At 39.9% G+C, this 18,140-nt stretch overlaps 1 protein-coding gene across 1 annotated transcript in view; it reads left to right on the plus strand.

Annotated features, from left to right (window-relative positions):
• The window catches only part of LOC124121131 (solute carrier family 41 member 1-like), a 36,689-nt gene extending 24,711 nt beyond the window's left edge, over positions 1–11,978 (plus strand). Inside the window, exons 3-11 of the mRNA XM_046484114.2 lie at positions 1,883–1,990; positions 2,648–2,719; positions 3,998–4,142; positions 4,705–4,851; positions 6,931–7,078; positions 8,531–8,604; positions 10,091–10,225; positions 10,522–10,670; positions 11,672–11,978. Coding sequence (XP_046340070.2) covers positions 1,883–1,990; positions 2,648–2,719; positions 3,998–4,142; positions 4,705–4,851; positions 6,931–7,078; positions 8,531–8,604; positions 10,091–10,225; positions 10,522–10,670; positions 11,672–11,857 — 1,164 coding nt within the window. The 3' untranslated portion in view covers positions 11,858–11,978. The remainder of the gene's footprint in view (positions 1–1,882; positions 1,991–2,647; positions 2,720–3,997; positions 4,143–4,704; positions 4,852–6,930; positions 7,079–8,530; positions 8,605–10,090; positions 10,226–10,521; positions 10,671–11,671) is intronic.
• The last annotated feature ends 6,162 nt before the right edge of the window (positions 11,979–18,140 follow it).

Below are 18,140 nucleotides of genomic sequence, written 5' to 3' on the forward strand. Positions count from 1 at the left end.
CATATCATAACATAAAATCTGCTGATATTTATTGAGGCTCAGGCTTAGGCAAGCACTGAGTGAGTAATGGTTTTACGCCGCTATTAGCAATATTCCAGCAATATCACACCGGACATGGGCTTCACACATTGTACCCATGTGGGGAATCAAACTTGGGCCTGCGGTATGATGCTTTAACCACTAGACTACCCCACTGGTACCTTTGGTCTGTTTCAGGGCAGAACAGCAACTCAGTACCCTAGAACAACTGTGATTGTATTTGTTGTGTTTGACCATCTCCATGCCATGGTCTAGTGCTAGAGAGTCCGCCCAGAGTGGGGAAGGTCGAGGGTTCGATTCCCGGCCGCGTCACACCCAAATACATTAAAAGATTGTACTGGTTGTTACCCTGTATGGCGCTCAGCATTGAGGGGCTAAAACAAGGGCTGGTCGGTATGGAGTCAATGATATGTATCTTACTGAGGTATTCATATTCAACTGCGGCATGGTATCTCAGTGGGCTAGCATTATATAATCGGCATTAGTCCGGACTAGCACACATACAGCAACTTCAGCAACCCATGCTTGCTGTATAGGGCGACTATGCTTGTCGTAAGAGGTGACTAATGGGATCGGATGGTCAGGCTCGCTGACTTCGTTGATACATGTCATTGTATCCCAATTGCGTGGATCGATGCTCATGATGTCAATCACTTGATTGTCTGGTCCAGACTTGATTATTTACAGACTGCTGTCATATAGCTGGAATAGTCCTGAGTGTGGCTTTATACAATAAACAAACCAACAAAACAAACAAACGTAATAACATGGCACAAGATGACGTCAGAACATGATTTGAACTCCCGGTCATTAAGTGACCTTGACTTTAACAATGTAAACATGAGCCATGTGGCTCATCATTAAAGTAGGACATAACAGTATGGACACCATATTTTGTTCAATTCATGAAGATTTAGTAAGTTTATTGTTTCACAAGAAGTTTAAACATTTTATTCTCAAGAACCAAAAGGCTTAGAAACTTTTCGTGCATGTGGGTGTAGGAATATGTAGCAAAGAATATTTTTTCTCGGTTTTTTTTTCTCAGTATTTGTTGAACCAAATTTACTGAAAAAAGTTCTGAAGCATTAGTCATCTCATGTAATAGTAAAAAAGAAATAAGCACATATCCAGGTGAGCTACAGTCCCATGACACTTTTCTCTATTGTATGTAGCAGGTTCAGGCATCTCGCAATACTTTCCATACACATCACTACACAATCACACACAGATTCAATTCGGGGCGGTCGGGTAGCCTAGTGGTTAAAGCATTCGCTCGTCAAGCCAAAGACCCGGGTTCGATTCCCGACATGGGTACAATATTTGAAGCCCATTTCTGGTGTCCCCCGCCGTGATATTGCTGGAATATTGCTAAAAGCGGCGTAAAATCAAACTCACTCACTCACTGACAGATACAATTCATGCCACAGTCTGTTTGCTGCCAAATCGCACTGATGAAATGCAAAATAGATATAAATCCGAAAGCAAGAATTCATCTTAAATGGCGTGAAACTTATTTATTTGTCCATATCAACTTGTCACCATAATTATAGATATTGTCATGAAGTAGAGAAAAAGTTGTTTAACAAACTGTAATTGTTGGCATTTTATGGCATGCATGGGTTACTGTAGATCTATTCTACCCCGGATCTTCACGGGTCCATAGGTTATGGTATCACAGTGGAATACATAGGGTACATCATGTATGTGATAATTCCTGGAGTCTTCCAGAAAGGACAGAGAAGGAGCTGTTTCTGTTTTTCCAAATACTTGCACACACCTGTTTTTGTTCATATATTTATTATGAAATGTCAGAACCTTCTATATTGTAGTTGTATTGTTTCAGCACTGGGAGGTGTTCCGGAAGGTGTCGGAAGTATTTATCCTCGTCCCATCCCTACTGGGCCTGAAGGGCAACCTGGAGATGACGCTGGCTTCACGGCTGTCCACACAGGTAATGAGGCACCAGCAGCATGCAGCAGCAAGAAGGTCACTGGAGGAGATATCTCAGACCAGCTGCTCTTCAGTCATACTCAGTGTTAGGAACTATGAAAGCAAATCAAGGGTCCTTGCCAGAATTCAAATGTTAAACATCAAAGATTAAGGGTCCTAGATTCAAATGACCGCCTCCGTGGTCTAGTGATAGAGCAATCACCCGGAGAGTGGAAGGTCCGGGGTTCGGTCCCTGGCCTTGTCATACCAAAAGACTTTTAAAGATGGTTCTTACCCTGTCTGGCGCTAGGAATTAAGGGGCTAAAACAAGGACCAGTCAGTATACTGATGTATAAATGACACAGTGAAAGTAAAGAAAGGGGGTCTCCAAAAATTATCACATCTTTATGTGGCGGGGGTCATGAAATACTCACCGAGTTCTATTTTTTCAAATATGAAAGATATACATTATGTAGGGACTGGTTATTTATTATATAGAGGAGGGGGGCTGGGGGGGAGGGGGGGTTGTTATACATTTTGTGGTTGTTGTTTTTGTCGATAAAAAATAAATGACCAGTCCCTTAATGAAATGTACATTGTTGGAAGACAATACAATTTTAACATTGTAATAGTCATCTCTTGTAATCATGATAATAACTGCAACATTTCTGTTCAACAGGCCAACCTTGGCAATATGGAGAAGCGCTCTGAGAAGTTAAAAATGATTGGCGGCAATATGGCGCTTGTACAGGTAACACATTCTACCGTTCCAAGACTTTCTGGTTTCTGTAACAGCCACATAATCATATCATTAAAAAAACGCTTAAAGTTACCGTATTTTCTTGAGTATAGTGCGCACCCATGTATAATGCGCACCCCCCTCTAGCGGGTTCAATATTTTGGAAAAAAGGAAATTTGAATATTATGCGCAGAAAAAATTTACACCGTACCCTTTCAGCGAAGTCCGGCAAACGAACGGGTGCTGAGAAACTTCGTCAGTACAAATTCAAATACATGTTTATTTACCGTTTAAATACATGTAGTATTTATTGTTCTGCTAGGCATTGTTTTTTATCTAGGGATTAAGATTACCTTGTGTATTTTCTCGTAAACTAAGCCGGAAACAGCAATCAGCTGTACACACGTTTTCTTGGTAATTTAGGATCATCAGGGAAAAAAGGCCATGAATGATAACCATCTCAGGCTAGTTGACTCAAAAGTTTTCGGCACAGACTGTTTTAATACAGTTTCAGGAATAATTGTTCTGAGCAGGTTGATCATCCACAGGGACAGGCACCGGCTTGTGTTCTCGTGGCAGTTTGTATCTCTGCTGTCTTGTCGGTTTTAACAAAAGTGTAATATATAAGTCTCCATGTAATGCATCTGATAAAGAGCTGGCTCTGAAGAAAATTATACATTTGTATATATGCATACATCACTTCCTGTTACATATACAGTCAAGTCTCGTTAATCCGCACTCGTTAATCCGACAATCGGCTTTATCCGACACTAATGATGGGAACCAATTAAATCAGTGCTATTTAGACCCGCTAATCCGACAGTCTCGCACTCCGACTCCGACACACCTAATTGGCAACAAATTGCTGAAATCACTCATTAATCAATCTCATTAATCGACACAGTGATCAGCGTACTCCGTGGTCTTCTGCCCGTGAGTACACAGCCAGTGTTTTGATGCGGGGCGAGTCGGCTGGTAGCTGCATATTACAAAGCTACAGAGATAAACTTGCTTAACAATAAACAATTAAAGCTTTAAATAAAGAAAACAGGATAATTCACATGCTTAGATTACCTCAATCTTATTAAAATCAGATACAAGTTCTCGCTAATGACGAGGCCATCCCATTACAAGTCACGTCAGAACAACCTTTCGCGAACTATGACTAAATTTCGTTAATCCGACATACTCGTTAATCCGACACAATCATATGCAACCATCGATGTCGGATTAACGGGACTTGACTGTATGTCACAAATATTGATATGATTTTTGTGTCACTTTTGTCAGGCCCAAGCAATAGTTGTGGGTTTCCTGGCATCCATGGCTGCTATGGTGTTTGGATGGATACCTGAAGGGAAGTTTGATATTCAGCACGGCCTTCTCCTGTGTGCTAGCAGTATATTCACAGCTTCAGTAGCCAGCTTGATATTAGGTGAGTTTCCTATTGCCACAAACTTCCAAACTTGACTTTTTCAGATTTTGATTTTATTGACAGTGATACTTGATCAGCCATACTTGTTGGGTACTGTTGATTACATATTCTAAATTATTGGATTTCATTTATTGTTGACACTGGTGCATTGATTAATTGACCACAGCTGACATAAGCATGCAATATCTGACCCTGGGAGCAATGGTGAGGATTCTGGGATAGAATGTGTCCCCAATAACACATGCTTGTCCTCAGAGGTGACTAAAATGGATCATCTGGTCCGACTCAGCTTGGGCGGTCGGGTAGCCTAGTGGTTAAAGCATTCGCTCGTCACACCCAGGACCCAGGTTCGATTCCTGACATGGGTACAATGTGTGAAGCCCATTTGTTGTGTCCCCTGCCGTGATATTGCTTGAATATTGCTTAAAGCGACATAAAACCAAACTCACTCACTCACTCAGACTCAGCTTATTGTGTGGCATCATAGAAGACATTTATCATAATGTTAATCATTAACTTGAGTGCATTGACATCTGGAAATGACCTCTTGTATTCTTTACAGGTGCAATAATGGTAGGTGTAGTGTTGATGTCCCGCAAGTTGCGCATCAACCCTGACAACGTGGCCACGCCCATAGCAGCGAGTCTGGGTGACCTGACAACACTGTCCCTGCTGGCTGGAGTTAGTACGCTGCTGTACGAGGCAATAGGTACGACCACTTCACATCACAGGAGAGTGAAACAAGTTATATTGGTAAATGTAGACATCCAAAACAAACACAGAATATTCATTGTCAGAAACTAACCATTATACAAAGGCCGACAAAAAAACATATTTCATTCATTAAAACACCACCTTTTGAAACGCAGAACGTATTTCAAGCTGAGTTATTCTTCAGTCAGTTTCTTTCCCATGCCCAGCAATGACACCAGCGTTATTTGTTTGGACAAAGGAGATATGAATTTTCACTCTTTGAAATGTAGCCTGTTCACAGCCTTACACATACTAATGCCATTCAAATGATTCATAATAGCAGATAAACTTGAAATCTTGACTTTTTATTTCGAAGGTTTATTTCATTTAGGGTTATCATGGTTATATTTGAATGTGACCAAAAACCTAAATATGATGAATACTAGCTGTGCTTTGTCGTGTTGTGCATGGTATTGTGTAGCAACACACTGAAGGTACAAGTTGACTCTATATACATTAGTCATGGCAGTAGCATTGGTCGTATAGTGCTTGTAGCAAGAGTAGTTTGTAGTTCTAGACATTAACTAGTTGCAACTTTTGTAGTAGTTGTAGTAGTAGTAGTAGTAGGAGTTGCAGTGGTAGTAGTAGTGGTTGTCATGGTTGTTGATTATTCGTTTTTGCAGTTAATGCTGTCGTTGTTGTTGTAATAGTAGGAGTAGTATGTTGTCATAGGTGCTGTAGTGCTGAAGACAATTTGACACTCATTTATATAAATAACATAACCACTAATATTGCTCACTTGATGGCCCCATTGGTTAAAACAACAGTTATGCTGATTAATATAAAAGATACCACATTGGGACCTCGTGCGAATAATGTGTTCAACACTTTGACATCCTGCGAATACACATTTAATGTAACCTTGCAAAATGGTCTGTTTCTGACACTGCACACAGGGGTTTACCTTGACCTGCTCAGAGGCTGATGTTCAGCCTTCTGCAAATGTCTAAAATTATCCAAATTGCAATTACAAATTTCTCAGTTCATTTTATGTAGTGTTATAGCTAAAATGGATAGAATTATCATTGAACCACCCGCATGTTATCAGAAATGAGCGGGCCACTGTAACTTGATAATGCTTTCATATTGCTTGACGACGGGCCATTATCACGCCTGTTGTTATGTGATGTCATAGGATAGGGATAGGAGACGTCACGGTAAATAGTGACGTCATCTGGTTTGTTCTATGACGTTTCCATATTTGTAAAAGTGGGTCAGTGACATTCGTGTTGATTGCAGTAAATCTTTCAAAACTGATATTTTTTTTATTCTTTTTATTTGATAACAAATTCCATCCATTTCAACTATAATAACGGTAACGCTATTTTTCAGGGCATTATCATTTGCAGAAGCCCTCGGTCTTTTCAACTGCCCTCCTTCGTAGGGCAGTTAATGGATGACCTCGGGCTTCTGCAAATGATAATGCCCTGAAAAAAAGCGTTACCCTTATAATTACTTTGTCAGAGGTGATTTGTATTTCACTGAGCAATTTAAGGAGAAGAAGGATTTTTCCCATATTTCCTTTGGAGGGCACTTCATTTGAAATCCTAGATAAATCTGTGGCATATGTTGTGTTCGTTTTTGACCGCCTCCATGCTCTAGTGGGTACCCGGAGAATGGAAGGTCATGGGTTCGATCCCTGGCCACATCATACCAAAAGATGTTATGTATGGTACAGCGGTAGAAACTAACATTTTTAGTCCATTAGTCCTTATCATGATAACATATAGCAAAATCCTTAATAATGGCAAGTTTCTACTAGTCCTTATGATACCTTAAGTATTGGGCAGTTTGGCAAGGACTACAGGACCAGTGCCAATTTTTAACGCTTTGGTACTTGTAGTAACCCTGTCTGGCGGTCAGCATTAAGGGGCTAAAACAAGGACCGAAATAGTATTCAGACGTTTACACTGTAATAAGGTTTAATCCCATAATTAAGTAGATTAATTAAAAGTTGGATGTCATGCCACTTTAATAAGCTCCCTAAGCTTTCCCTACAGTGTATATTCACTATAATCATTTCTTTTGTTTTCAGGAAAACAGCACTGGCTGGCTCCAACTATTATAGTATTTTTCCTCTTGCTGATACCTCTGTGGGTTGTGATATGTATAAAAAATAGGTATGTGAATGATGTGATCTACTCCGGCTGGCTTCCTGTAGTCAGCGCCATGACGATCAGCAGGTGAGGCTCATGTTCTGTGTTGTAGATAATAGACTATATTGTGCGTGAGACTTGGTCCCCATTAACCTATCTCCATGGTCTAGTGGATAGAGAGCCTGCCTGTAGTACAGAAGCTCAGTAGTTTTATGGGGGATATTACTGTAATTACAGATATTACAAGGACTGGTCCACTCAGGAGTGTACTGAATAGGGTATCCTTGTTAAACTGTGGCATGGTATCTCATGGGGCTAGCACTATGAAAGTGGCATTAGTCCGGGCTAGTACAAGCAGCCATACACTTTCATATGAAGGCACCTCACCTCACCTCACCTCACCTCACCTCACCTCACCTCACCTCACCTCACCTCACCTCACCTCACCTCACCTCACCTCACCCAGTAACATATGCTTGTCCTAAGGTCTGGAAATTGAAATGGATCTGGTGATTAGGCTCAATGACTTGGCTGGTGGTGTCACTTTACCCTAATTGTGTGGCTCATTTGCTCTTGTTTTCAACCACTTGTTGCTCGGGCCCTGTTCCACAAAGCGATCGTAACTCCCATTCTTTAACATAGACTTACGACAGTTGTAGCTCTATGATCGCTTTGTGGAACAGGGCCCTGGTCAGGTCTTGGAAATAGCTGGAATATTTCTAAAGATGTTAAGCTGAATATTGTCTAAGACATTCTTTACCCTATATATACCCTTGAAGCTGTTATTACTAACCATGCTAACTGGGGGCATCTTGACACCTAAGCTGTAACATCATTAAATGTCTGAATCAGAATTATGAATAGCAGTGTACCGGTACTTACCTTCACAGTCAATATAGATGTATATATAACTGCTAGTCATAAAGATATTCTGTTTTAAGGATGTGAGGAAATGGAATCGCAGACTTATATAGTTGGGACAGTGAGGTTGGAGGCATCTTCCCTAGACAAGAGAGTTTACTGACTATAAAAGTCCAGTTCCCACCCTTGCCGAACTAGGCTGGTATAATGGAGTTATATTTTGGCTGGAATAACGAGCCTATGCATAGTACCGGTACAATCAAAATCACGCAACGAAATTGAAATCTGGTTCTTATACTGTCATGCAGGATTTGCAAAGCATGTGCACCGCTAACTCATAATAGCCACTGGTGGCACTATGATCGAGCCCAGGAATTCCAGCCTAGTTTGGCAAGGTTGGAAACTGGACTTTTTAAGTCAGTTAACTCTCTTGCCTCGAGAAGATGGGTTGGAAGATGAAATACTGAAATAAAAAATTAAGTGGGGACCAGAATGAGTAAAGCAGCAGTTTGCAAATAAATGGAGATTTATTTACCAAAATATTAATTACAGTCTTGTCTGATCTTTTACAATAAATGCAGTCTAAATAGTTCAAAAAAGATTGAGTGCTTAATCTTTTAACATGTTTAACTTTAAAAACGCCAGCAGCTCATTACACATTCTCAATATCTTTTTCAGCTTTGGAGGATTGATTTTAGATTATACAGTGTCAACATATGATGGGATAGCTGTCTTCCAACCTGTCATCAATGGTGAGCAACAAGTTGTATTAGTGCAATATAGTCTTGAGAATATTATAGGTACCAACTATATGTGTAGCCTAGTTCCTTTATCCGAAGGGTCACAGGTGACCTTGTTATCTAAAGCACCGCAACCCGGGATTTGTCCATTACTTGTACCAAAAACTTATGATTCCTGTAAAACCTCTACCTCTTTTACATCATTGCCATAAATCTTGTATTTTGGCTGCAATCACACAAAACTAATCTTCAGAATTTTCAACAGAAGTCCTCTTCACTGTCAACCATGCATAACTAGTTGTCAAGGCAATCAAACTGCCAATAAACATCTAGCTCTTAAGGCAGGAAAGCTCACTTCTTTCCTGTTTGTGCTAGAGTCAACATCAGAGTTTAATATCTAGTACTTAGGTCATGTAGTCACACTAGATTTTTAAAATTCAGATAATAAGTTGTTATCTATTGTTCAACTGTTCAACAGTTAGAAGTCTGTTTTGGTAAAAGGTCCCTCTTTATCTGATACTCAAGTCATGTTGCAGATATGGAATATACAGTTAATACCAGGTCATGTTGTGGGTGTGGAATATACAGTAAATACCAGGTCATGTTGTAGGTGTGGAATATGCAGTTAATACCAGGTCATGTTGTAGGTGTGGAATATACAGATAATGCCATGTCATGTTGCAGGTGTGGAATGTACAGATAATGCCATGTCATGTTGCAGGTGTGGAATATACAGATAATGCCATGTCATGTTGCAGGTGTGGAATATACAGATAATGCCATGTCATGTTGCAGGTGTGGAATATACAGATAATGCCATGTCATGTTGCAGGTGTGGAATATACAGATAATGCCATGTCATGTTGCAGGTGTGGAATATACAGATAATGCCATGTCATGTTGCAGGTGTGGAATATACAGATAATGCCATGTCATGTTGCAGGTGTGGAATATACAGTTAATACCATGTCATGTTGCAGGTGTGGAATATACAGATAATACCATATCATGTTACAGGTGTGGAATATACAGATAATACCATGTCATGTTGCAGGTGTGGAATATACAGATAATACCATATCATGTTGCAGGTGTGGAATATACAGATAATACCATATCATGTTACAGGTGTGGAATATACAGATAATACCATGTCATGTTGCAGGTGTGGAATATACAGTTAATACCATATCATGTTGCAGGTGTGGAATATACAGATAATACCATATCATGTTACAGGTCAGGAATATACAGATAATACCATGTCATGTTGCAGGTGTGGAATATACAGTTAATACCATATCATGTTGCAGGTGTGGAATATACAGATAATACCATGTCATGTTGCAGGTGTGGAATATACAGTTAATACCATATCATGTTGCAGGTGTGGAATATACAGATAATACCATATCATGTTACAGGTCAGGAATATACAGATAATACCATGTCATGTTGCAGGTGTGGAATATACAGATAATGCCATGTCATGTTGCAGGTGTGGGTGGTAACCTAGTTGCAGTACAAGCCAGTCGTATATCTACATACCTTCATAAAAACTGTGTTATGGGGGAGTTGCCGGAGGGTGCACCTCATGGCTGTCCAAGCCCTTTCTCAACTTTCTTCGGCAGTAGTAAGTACACCAGCCCTTGTATCCTACTCAACTATTAATGATTACATCACTTGTTTGCATCTCTATTAGGCAGAAATATTGTTGAGTTTTATTCATTACTGATTACTGATTATGTACATATGTAAATTAGTAGGATATATCATAAAATAGTCCTTTCTAATTTTGAGTCATATACATTGATGCTCTACTTTTGATTAGTTTGTATTTTGAAATTTCTAAAAGAGCATTGTCATTAATGTTTGATAAGCTATTCGTGTTGTATGAGTGAAGTATTATGGCATGACTATTGTACATAGGTACCAACTCAAAGGCAGCCAGAGTGTTGATGATGCTGGTGGTCCCTGGCCACCTGATCTTCATCTATGCCATCTTCTATATGAAGGCAGGTCATACATCGCTCACCATCATCTTCGATGTCATCTACTTGACAGCAGCAGTCCTTCAGGTGAGGCTCCCACTGACACAGTGGCAGTGGAGGTTCTTAGTACACTTGCTGGTCCTCCAAGGGGATTCCATGCTGCCATCCCCCCTCATTGTCTTACTGGGCAAGAACAGGTCCTTAGTGTCCCTTGCTGGACCTCCAAGGGGATTCCATGCTATCATCTCTCTCATCTATGATCTAAACCACACTGGGGCGGTCGGGTAGCCTAGTGGTTAAAGCGTTCGCTTGTCACGCCGAAGACCCGGGTTCGATTCCCGACATGGGTACAATGTGTGAAGCCAATTTCTGGTGTCCCCCGCCGTGATAATGCTGGAATATTGCTAAAAGCGGCGTAAAACCATACTCACTCACTCTTAACCACACTCACTGACTCTGTGAGAGCACAGCTAATGATTCTAGTCCAGTTTGTTGTTGTCATTAATTTTGGGTCACATGTTGTACAATTATGTGTTAATAATGTATGCCAACCAATACACTCTATACAACAGTGCCACTCAGTTTGCATGAACCTCGAGATTTTCACAAGATACCGAGGCCGTGGGATCATGGACCTTAGAATGCATACGTTCTATTCATGGAACTCTCGTATTTGTGTGTGCCCTTAGACAGATAGAGGACTTGTAACAGGTCTATGGTTGCGACATTGCTTTTGCATCCTGATAATGTTTTGTCACTATATATCACAGATTATGACATTATAGACAGGTGGTGAGTTCAGGTTAGAACTGGTTCCAAGCAAGTAATGCTGGTCATGAGTTGATTCATCGGATAGAGTGGTCAGGCTCAGTGACTTGGTCAATTGGGTGTCATTGAACCCTAACGGCATAAATTGTGGCTCAAGAACTGGTTTGTCTGATCCAGACTCGATTATTTAATAGCTGCTGGAACATAGCTGGAACATTGCAGAGTGTGACATTAAACAACACGCACACATATAGATAGTGACTGATGTCAGTCATTGATGTGAGTCACTAGATGTGACTGTTTGTGCCTCCATGTTTCAGGTGATATTTCTACTGTACATTGCCAACTGGATGGTGCACTTCATCTGGAGAAAGGGGGAAGACCCAGACAATATTGCCATCCCATACCTCACAGCTCTGGGCGACCTCCTCGGAACGGGTTTCCTTGCCATAGCTTTCCATATTCTTTTTCTCATTGGAGACAGGGATGCTGATGTTGGGGAATAGAGTGACCTCCCTTGACTAGTGTCTTCCCAAGCTCCTCACAGCGATAGTACGTTCCCGGAGCTCTCTATACTATCGCTGCCACCAGTCAAAACTCCCCACTGTGAATAGGTGGCCACAACCATGCTTGGAGTTGAACTCGCAACCGAATGACCGTTATGTTTACAAACAAGTGACGACTGTCGTGACGCCGAATACACTTATCGCTGCTAAATTACTTTCTTCGTTTGTCAATTTGAATTTCTGTTTCATTAAAACTATCGTGTTATCGATATAGTAAGAATGTAAGGGAGAAGTTGGTTGATTTTCCGTTAGTCTGCAATCTCGAACCAATCTGATTATCAAAACAACAAAGTAAATTCATCTGGAAAACATGGTCAGTCGGAAACCTTTTCAACTTGAAATATGATGGCATTCCCAAAGACATAAGCAAAAGTATAAACGTTACTACATTTGGGGTTAGAGGGCAAATTTCAAGATTCTTGTAATGGCCGCGCCCACACTGGTGGCAGCGATGTTACCGAGAGTGTAGACGAAGGTGTCACGCGCTGGGAATGAGCTTGGTGTCTTTCCTTCATTGACTTCAAGACTATTTTGTTGAAAATGTAAAACAGTGCTTAAGGACTGCATGGTTTGTGTTTTAACTCATCAAAAAAATCCCTGTCCAAGTCAAGTCAAAGCCAAAACAGCAGGAAGATGGAAGAGTTGCTTCCCTTCATTGGATTTTCAACCCTGTGAGGTTATGTTCAATTATTCATCAATCACAGGTTCCCCCCTTGCATATCCATGTCTTTGATCATGAACTGTTGTTGGTGAATGAAAGAGATTGTGTGAAATATGTCCTTGTTTATGTCAGTAAGTTATTGAAGACTTCATTTGTCATCTGATTTTGAGAGATTGATTATGAACATGAATTAATTGAACATAATATTGTATAAGTTATATCTCATAGCAATATTGTGAACAGGAATGATAGATTTACGAATATTTGCCAAAGAAAATTCCATTGGACTGACCATTTCTATAAAAATGGAGTAACCTTGTGGTCTGTGACGTAACAATTTGCGTACAGAGTTGCGTCCCTTCACCAGCCAGGATGCTCTTGGGTGGTGTAAGATTTGCTCCAATAATGATCCAAAGTAATAAATGTGTGTAGCACTTTAGGATTTCAAATTAAGCCAAAATGCCATGATATAACTGAAATACCATTCAACGTGAAATTAGACTCGACTCTCACTATTAAAATCAAAGTTGTCTCCATTATTGTTCACATATGGGCAGAAACATGGATTCTTGACAAACTTCTCACTGGCAACTAAAATTGTTTGTCTTAAAATGTAACTGACATAGTAAGATACTGAATCATTGAATGGGGTTTAGTTCTTATTCTTGAATTGTTTAATAGGGGTTTCTTACAAGTTGATCCATGCCAAAGTAGATAAAGGATTTCTGGATAGCAGCTTCTTTATTATACTGTAATAGTGATGCATCGGTATAGATCCTTGTACTGAAACATCACTATTACAGTATAATAAAGAAGTTTGTTCTGATTCTTGTCCCTGCGTCTTCAGGTTAAGTTGTATACACAAGCCAGTTATGTACGAGGGGCGTGCAATAAGTTTTGCAACTTCAATATAAGACCAAGTCGCAGAATATCTTTTGCACTTTTATTTTTCAATATAATCTCCATTCACCTCAATACACTTATTCCATTTGTCCTTCAAGCTTTTAATACCACTTTTATAGAAATCCGCAGATTGGCCCTCTAACCCCCCTACTGTGGCAGCCTTTATATCCTCGTCATCCTGGAAGCGTCTTTCACGTAGGGCAGATTTCATTTGCCGGAACAGGAAATGGTCACTGGGGGCTAAGTCTGGGCTGTAGGGTGGGTGATTTAACTGTACAGAGGCATGGTTAGAGGGCGAATATGCGGATTTCTATAAAAGTAGTATTAAAAGCTTGAACGACAAATGGAATAAGACTTGGTCTTATATTAAAGTTGCAATACTTATTGAACGCCCCTCGTAAGATTTGGATTAATGTATGTATTTATAAGCCATAATTGTACAAAAGCGGTTATTTATCTTGTCTATATCAATATGCCAGAAACAGGAGAAGGTGCTCACTTGATGGAATACCAACAGGAGGTAATGATGTGTTATTTTAATGTTTTACCTTGTTTTCAGTCTATTTTAGATACAGTTGAAGTTTGTTAGTTACAGGGTTAAATGTAACTCACAGGGAGAATGAATGCTTGGCAAATAGTAGTGTTTATGCATGTAGTGTTAATGCTATTGGCCAATAGCTGCTTGTTTCTCACCAGTACTATCATACATCATACAGGCCTCAGTTGAAGTGTCCTCAATTCATAACAGCCTGATATATTCACATCAAGGTTGCCTTAGGTGTCACACAATATGATTCAAACACCTCACTGGCACCAGTTGGCGTCAATGAGTGTTCAGATAGGTTCACATACATGTATATATACTTCTGCTATTAACTGTGTTAAGTAATAGCTCGTTGGGATTCTAGGTTTGAATAGGTTCCCTCCAACCTATGCCAGGCGTACTAGGTGTCTTTGTATAACAATTGGTTAGGTGGCTTTGTTGATTGCCCATCATTGAACCTTGGTGTATTTCTCTAATGTGACAAGGTTAGTGGGAACGGCTGTCTGTGTGTTGACAAAACAGGATAAGACCAGTAGTTGTTACCATCTTCTTTTTGCTGCAAAACCTTCATAGACAATTTCTTATTGATGACATGTCTAGCAGCACATACAACTTGTCGTGGTTTCTTTCCCCCTCCCAGTTCTGATCTGTTCTACAGCTTGGTCTCTTCCAAAGTTTAATCCAGCTGTGAAGCGTTTGAAAACTAATTACGTTGTGTAGATGCATGAAACGTTGCAGATTGCATGTGAAGTAATAATGAATATATTATTTTAATTGCAATGTTTGTGATATCTTTTTCTCAAGATAAATAGAAAATCAAATAATTCATTTCATCTGTCTTCATCAAGGACACAATGACATTGGCATCAACATACACTGTGTATAGAAATAAGATCATTTTGGGGATAAATTGGAATTAATTAGTTTCAAGTGTATTAGTGTTATCAAATTCAAATGCATTCTTTTTTGTACTCTCATCACTTGCTCAAGCAACTTGAACCTACATTCTGATGTATATGGCGTCTCTAAATTCATGTAGCTCCATGGCCCGTTTTGCCTGGGTTATCACCCCTATATATGGAAACAGTCACTGATGAACATGTACACTGCAATGTCAAGGTCAGTGATACATGTCAAATGTTGCTTTATTCTGTGTCAGTCCAATTTCATCCATTAATTTAGTTATTCATCCGTTATTTGGGAAATATTGGGACAATCAGATATTTCCTACAGTTGAGATCTCATTCAAAATATTCTCAAATATTTTTGGAGCTGCTAATGTGACAGCACACTTAGTATGAGCTATAGAAATTACAGATCATATCTTCCGGTTTGGTGAGGAATTTACGATGTTACTTCACAAGCAAGTAATAGTCTATTTTACCCAAGAAGAAGTCTAATCTGTTCTGTAAATATGATCATTAAGTCATAAAGAACGCGCAACCCAGTTGACAGGGCAGGAAGACGTGACGAGCAGTGCTGTCCAACTTCAATCAGTCGGCAGTGGTGGATCCAAGACATTGAATTTTGGTTGCCAACTACCCAAGTCATGAGGCGAATGAAAACTCATGAGAGACTAACACTGGTTGATGTATAAGGCGTCTGTCTATATGGGGTGTGCACTCCCTGCAACCACACAGCATGCTCCAACTATGGCCAAACAGTCTGCCTTGTGTCACTGACATCTGTGTAAGACTCAAGTCACACTCTGCTCATAGGTGTGGATGTAATAAAGCATACCAATACATGGACATTCACGTCTCTGTTAGAGGCCAGTCCATGGTCTCACGTCCTTTAGTTGTTGTACATGTATTAGAAATACTGCATTACATTTGATGTGATTAAGTGTATATTTAGCCATATTATGCAAATTTGTCATTTTACATAGTGCCTTAGATGCTGTGATGTTTAATGTGTTGAGATGTGTGATTGAAGCTGCTATGTATGTATGTGAGTGTACCTATTGCCTCTCTGTAGCTACAACCTCTTGTCACGAGAGGCGACTAACGGAATAGGGTGGTCAGACTCGCTGAATTGGTTGATGTCTGTGTCCCACTTGCGTGGATCGATGCTCATGGTGTCAATCATTGGATTGTCTGGTCCAGATTTGATTATTTACTGATTGCCGTCGTACAGTTTAAATATTGCTGATGCGGCGTTAAACAACAAGCAAACAAAGAAATCATTGAGCTTCATTTGCAGCAATAGTTGATCCTCAACTGCAGGTCTGTCTTGGTTGCAAGTCCACTAGTCCTCTAGTCAGAGACAAGTATGAGTTTGGAGGACTAGTAGTCCTTTCCTAACTTGTAAGATGTTTTATTCCGGTAAGATTCCTCTCTGCATGAAAGTCTTAACTCCTTAGGAGGCTGCATATCATAACGGAGTAAAGGGTCAGATTTCAATGGCATTTAAACAGAAGTAGTGTTACGTGAACAGCTTTTCCAAAATGATTTGTAGATGATTTGGGTTTTGCTCATGGTGTCCCTTGTATCTGCTGTCTATATATATGTGATTTTTGTATGGAAAGACAACTATGTTCTGTTTTTCTTACATTAAGTTAATTTGGGTACTTTTTTCATCAAAATGGCATATCCAGATTAGGGGCTCCCACTGTAGGACAGCAAGGCCCCAGCCAAGGAGATAGTTTACCATGCCCAATTACTATATCTGTTATTTCATTGTGTGATTGGAATTTATCTATCTGTTATGAATATATCTTTCAAACATGGTAGATGTGACAACTTGTTTTTTTTGTAAAGAATGTTGTATGTCTGTTTATTCACATGTTGAAATTTAACTACAAGTTCGACTGCTGCTGATGTGGTCATATTGCCTTATAATCTGCTCTCATCAAAGCAGAGACCATAACATAAACTCAGATACTTGTTGCATGAATTGCAATCAAATAAGCATCAAATATATTTCCTCCTCTTGACAACATCACAACTGAGTTGGTACAGGTGGCCCAGTGGTCTAAGGCAATGTAATTGGCTGTGCAGAGTTGCGTCTCTTGGCGTGCCAGAAACCTAGCTGGGGTAGTGGGTTTGAATTCAAGGTTTTGCCTGATTATGCTTCTAGGTTTCTCAGTACCACACCTGTGCTTGTGGTTTTCACCTAAGTGTTGGTAAACATCTCCAACTTCGAGCTCTCCTGCGACATAAAGCTAACAAGCTGTTACATGACTGAAATACTGGTAAACCCAACTCACGCACGCACGCACGCACGCACGCACCCACCCACCAAAACTCACTCACTCACTCACTCACTAACTACACAATAACAACAGATCTATTATTATTGGGGTTAAAACAACACCTACATTTCAGCAAGTAAAATCAAATTGTATAGCATATTTGCCAAATTAAGGGCCACTTCCAATTAAGTGCCTCCTGACCAAAGTGTGAACCAATCTGTAAGCAGTCTTTAAAAACGCACCCTAGTAAGACTGAAATTTACATGACAGTCCATATGTTCTTGTGTGTACCACAGAGAACAGTAACGTAGAAGGCTTATACAAAAGCATGGTATCTGTTGTCAAAAACATGTCATCGATGCCTGAACTCACTTTGTTCTCTACTGCTTGATATCTGGAAATAGAAATTTAACTTGTTGTGTTCGGGTTTAATAAGCGCCCCCAGGCAATAACCTAATACACAGGCTCTTATTACAGCAAATATGGTAACTTTATTTTCAAAAAGTTATCACCTATCTGAATGAATTTGATATTCATCTGCTCCCTGTATTCCGGGGCAGAATAGGTCCCCAGTCGTACAAACTTGTCAAATGAGTATCCGGTGGTCACTATGTTTGACCTGGTTGTTTACCTGTCATGACAACCCAACAGTGTTTAATAGTTGCTTATACTATCAACCATTGAATAGGCAGACACAAGCTGCTGTAGTGTTGCCAAAATGATGCTGAAATATTGTTTACTGTGGCATAATACGACTTCCGCTCAATGATTTTGTTGTTGGAATATAAACGATACTAAAAAAACGTGACGTTATACAAAAAGTATGTGTTGGATATGTTATATGTTGTTGGTCAGATGTCTTTAGTTCAGTATAGCTAGCAGAAACACCTGGATAACTCGATACAGTACACTACGTTTATAA

The sequence above is a fragment of the Haliotis rufescens genome, unplaced genomic scaffold (genome assembly GCF_023055435.1).
Source record: "Haliotis rufescens isolate VD_foot unplaced genomic scaffold, xgHalRufe1.0.p SCAF_16, whole genome shotgun sequence".
NCBI classification, from domain to species: domain Eukaryota; kingdom Metazoa; phylum Mollusca; class Gastropoda; order Lepetellida; family Haliotidae; genus Haliotis; species Haliotis rufescens.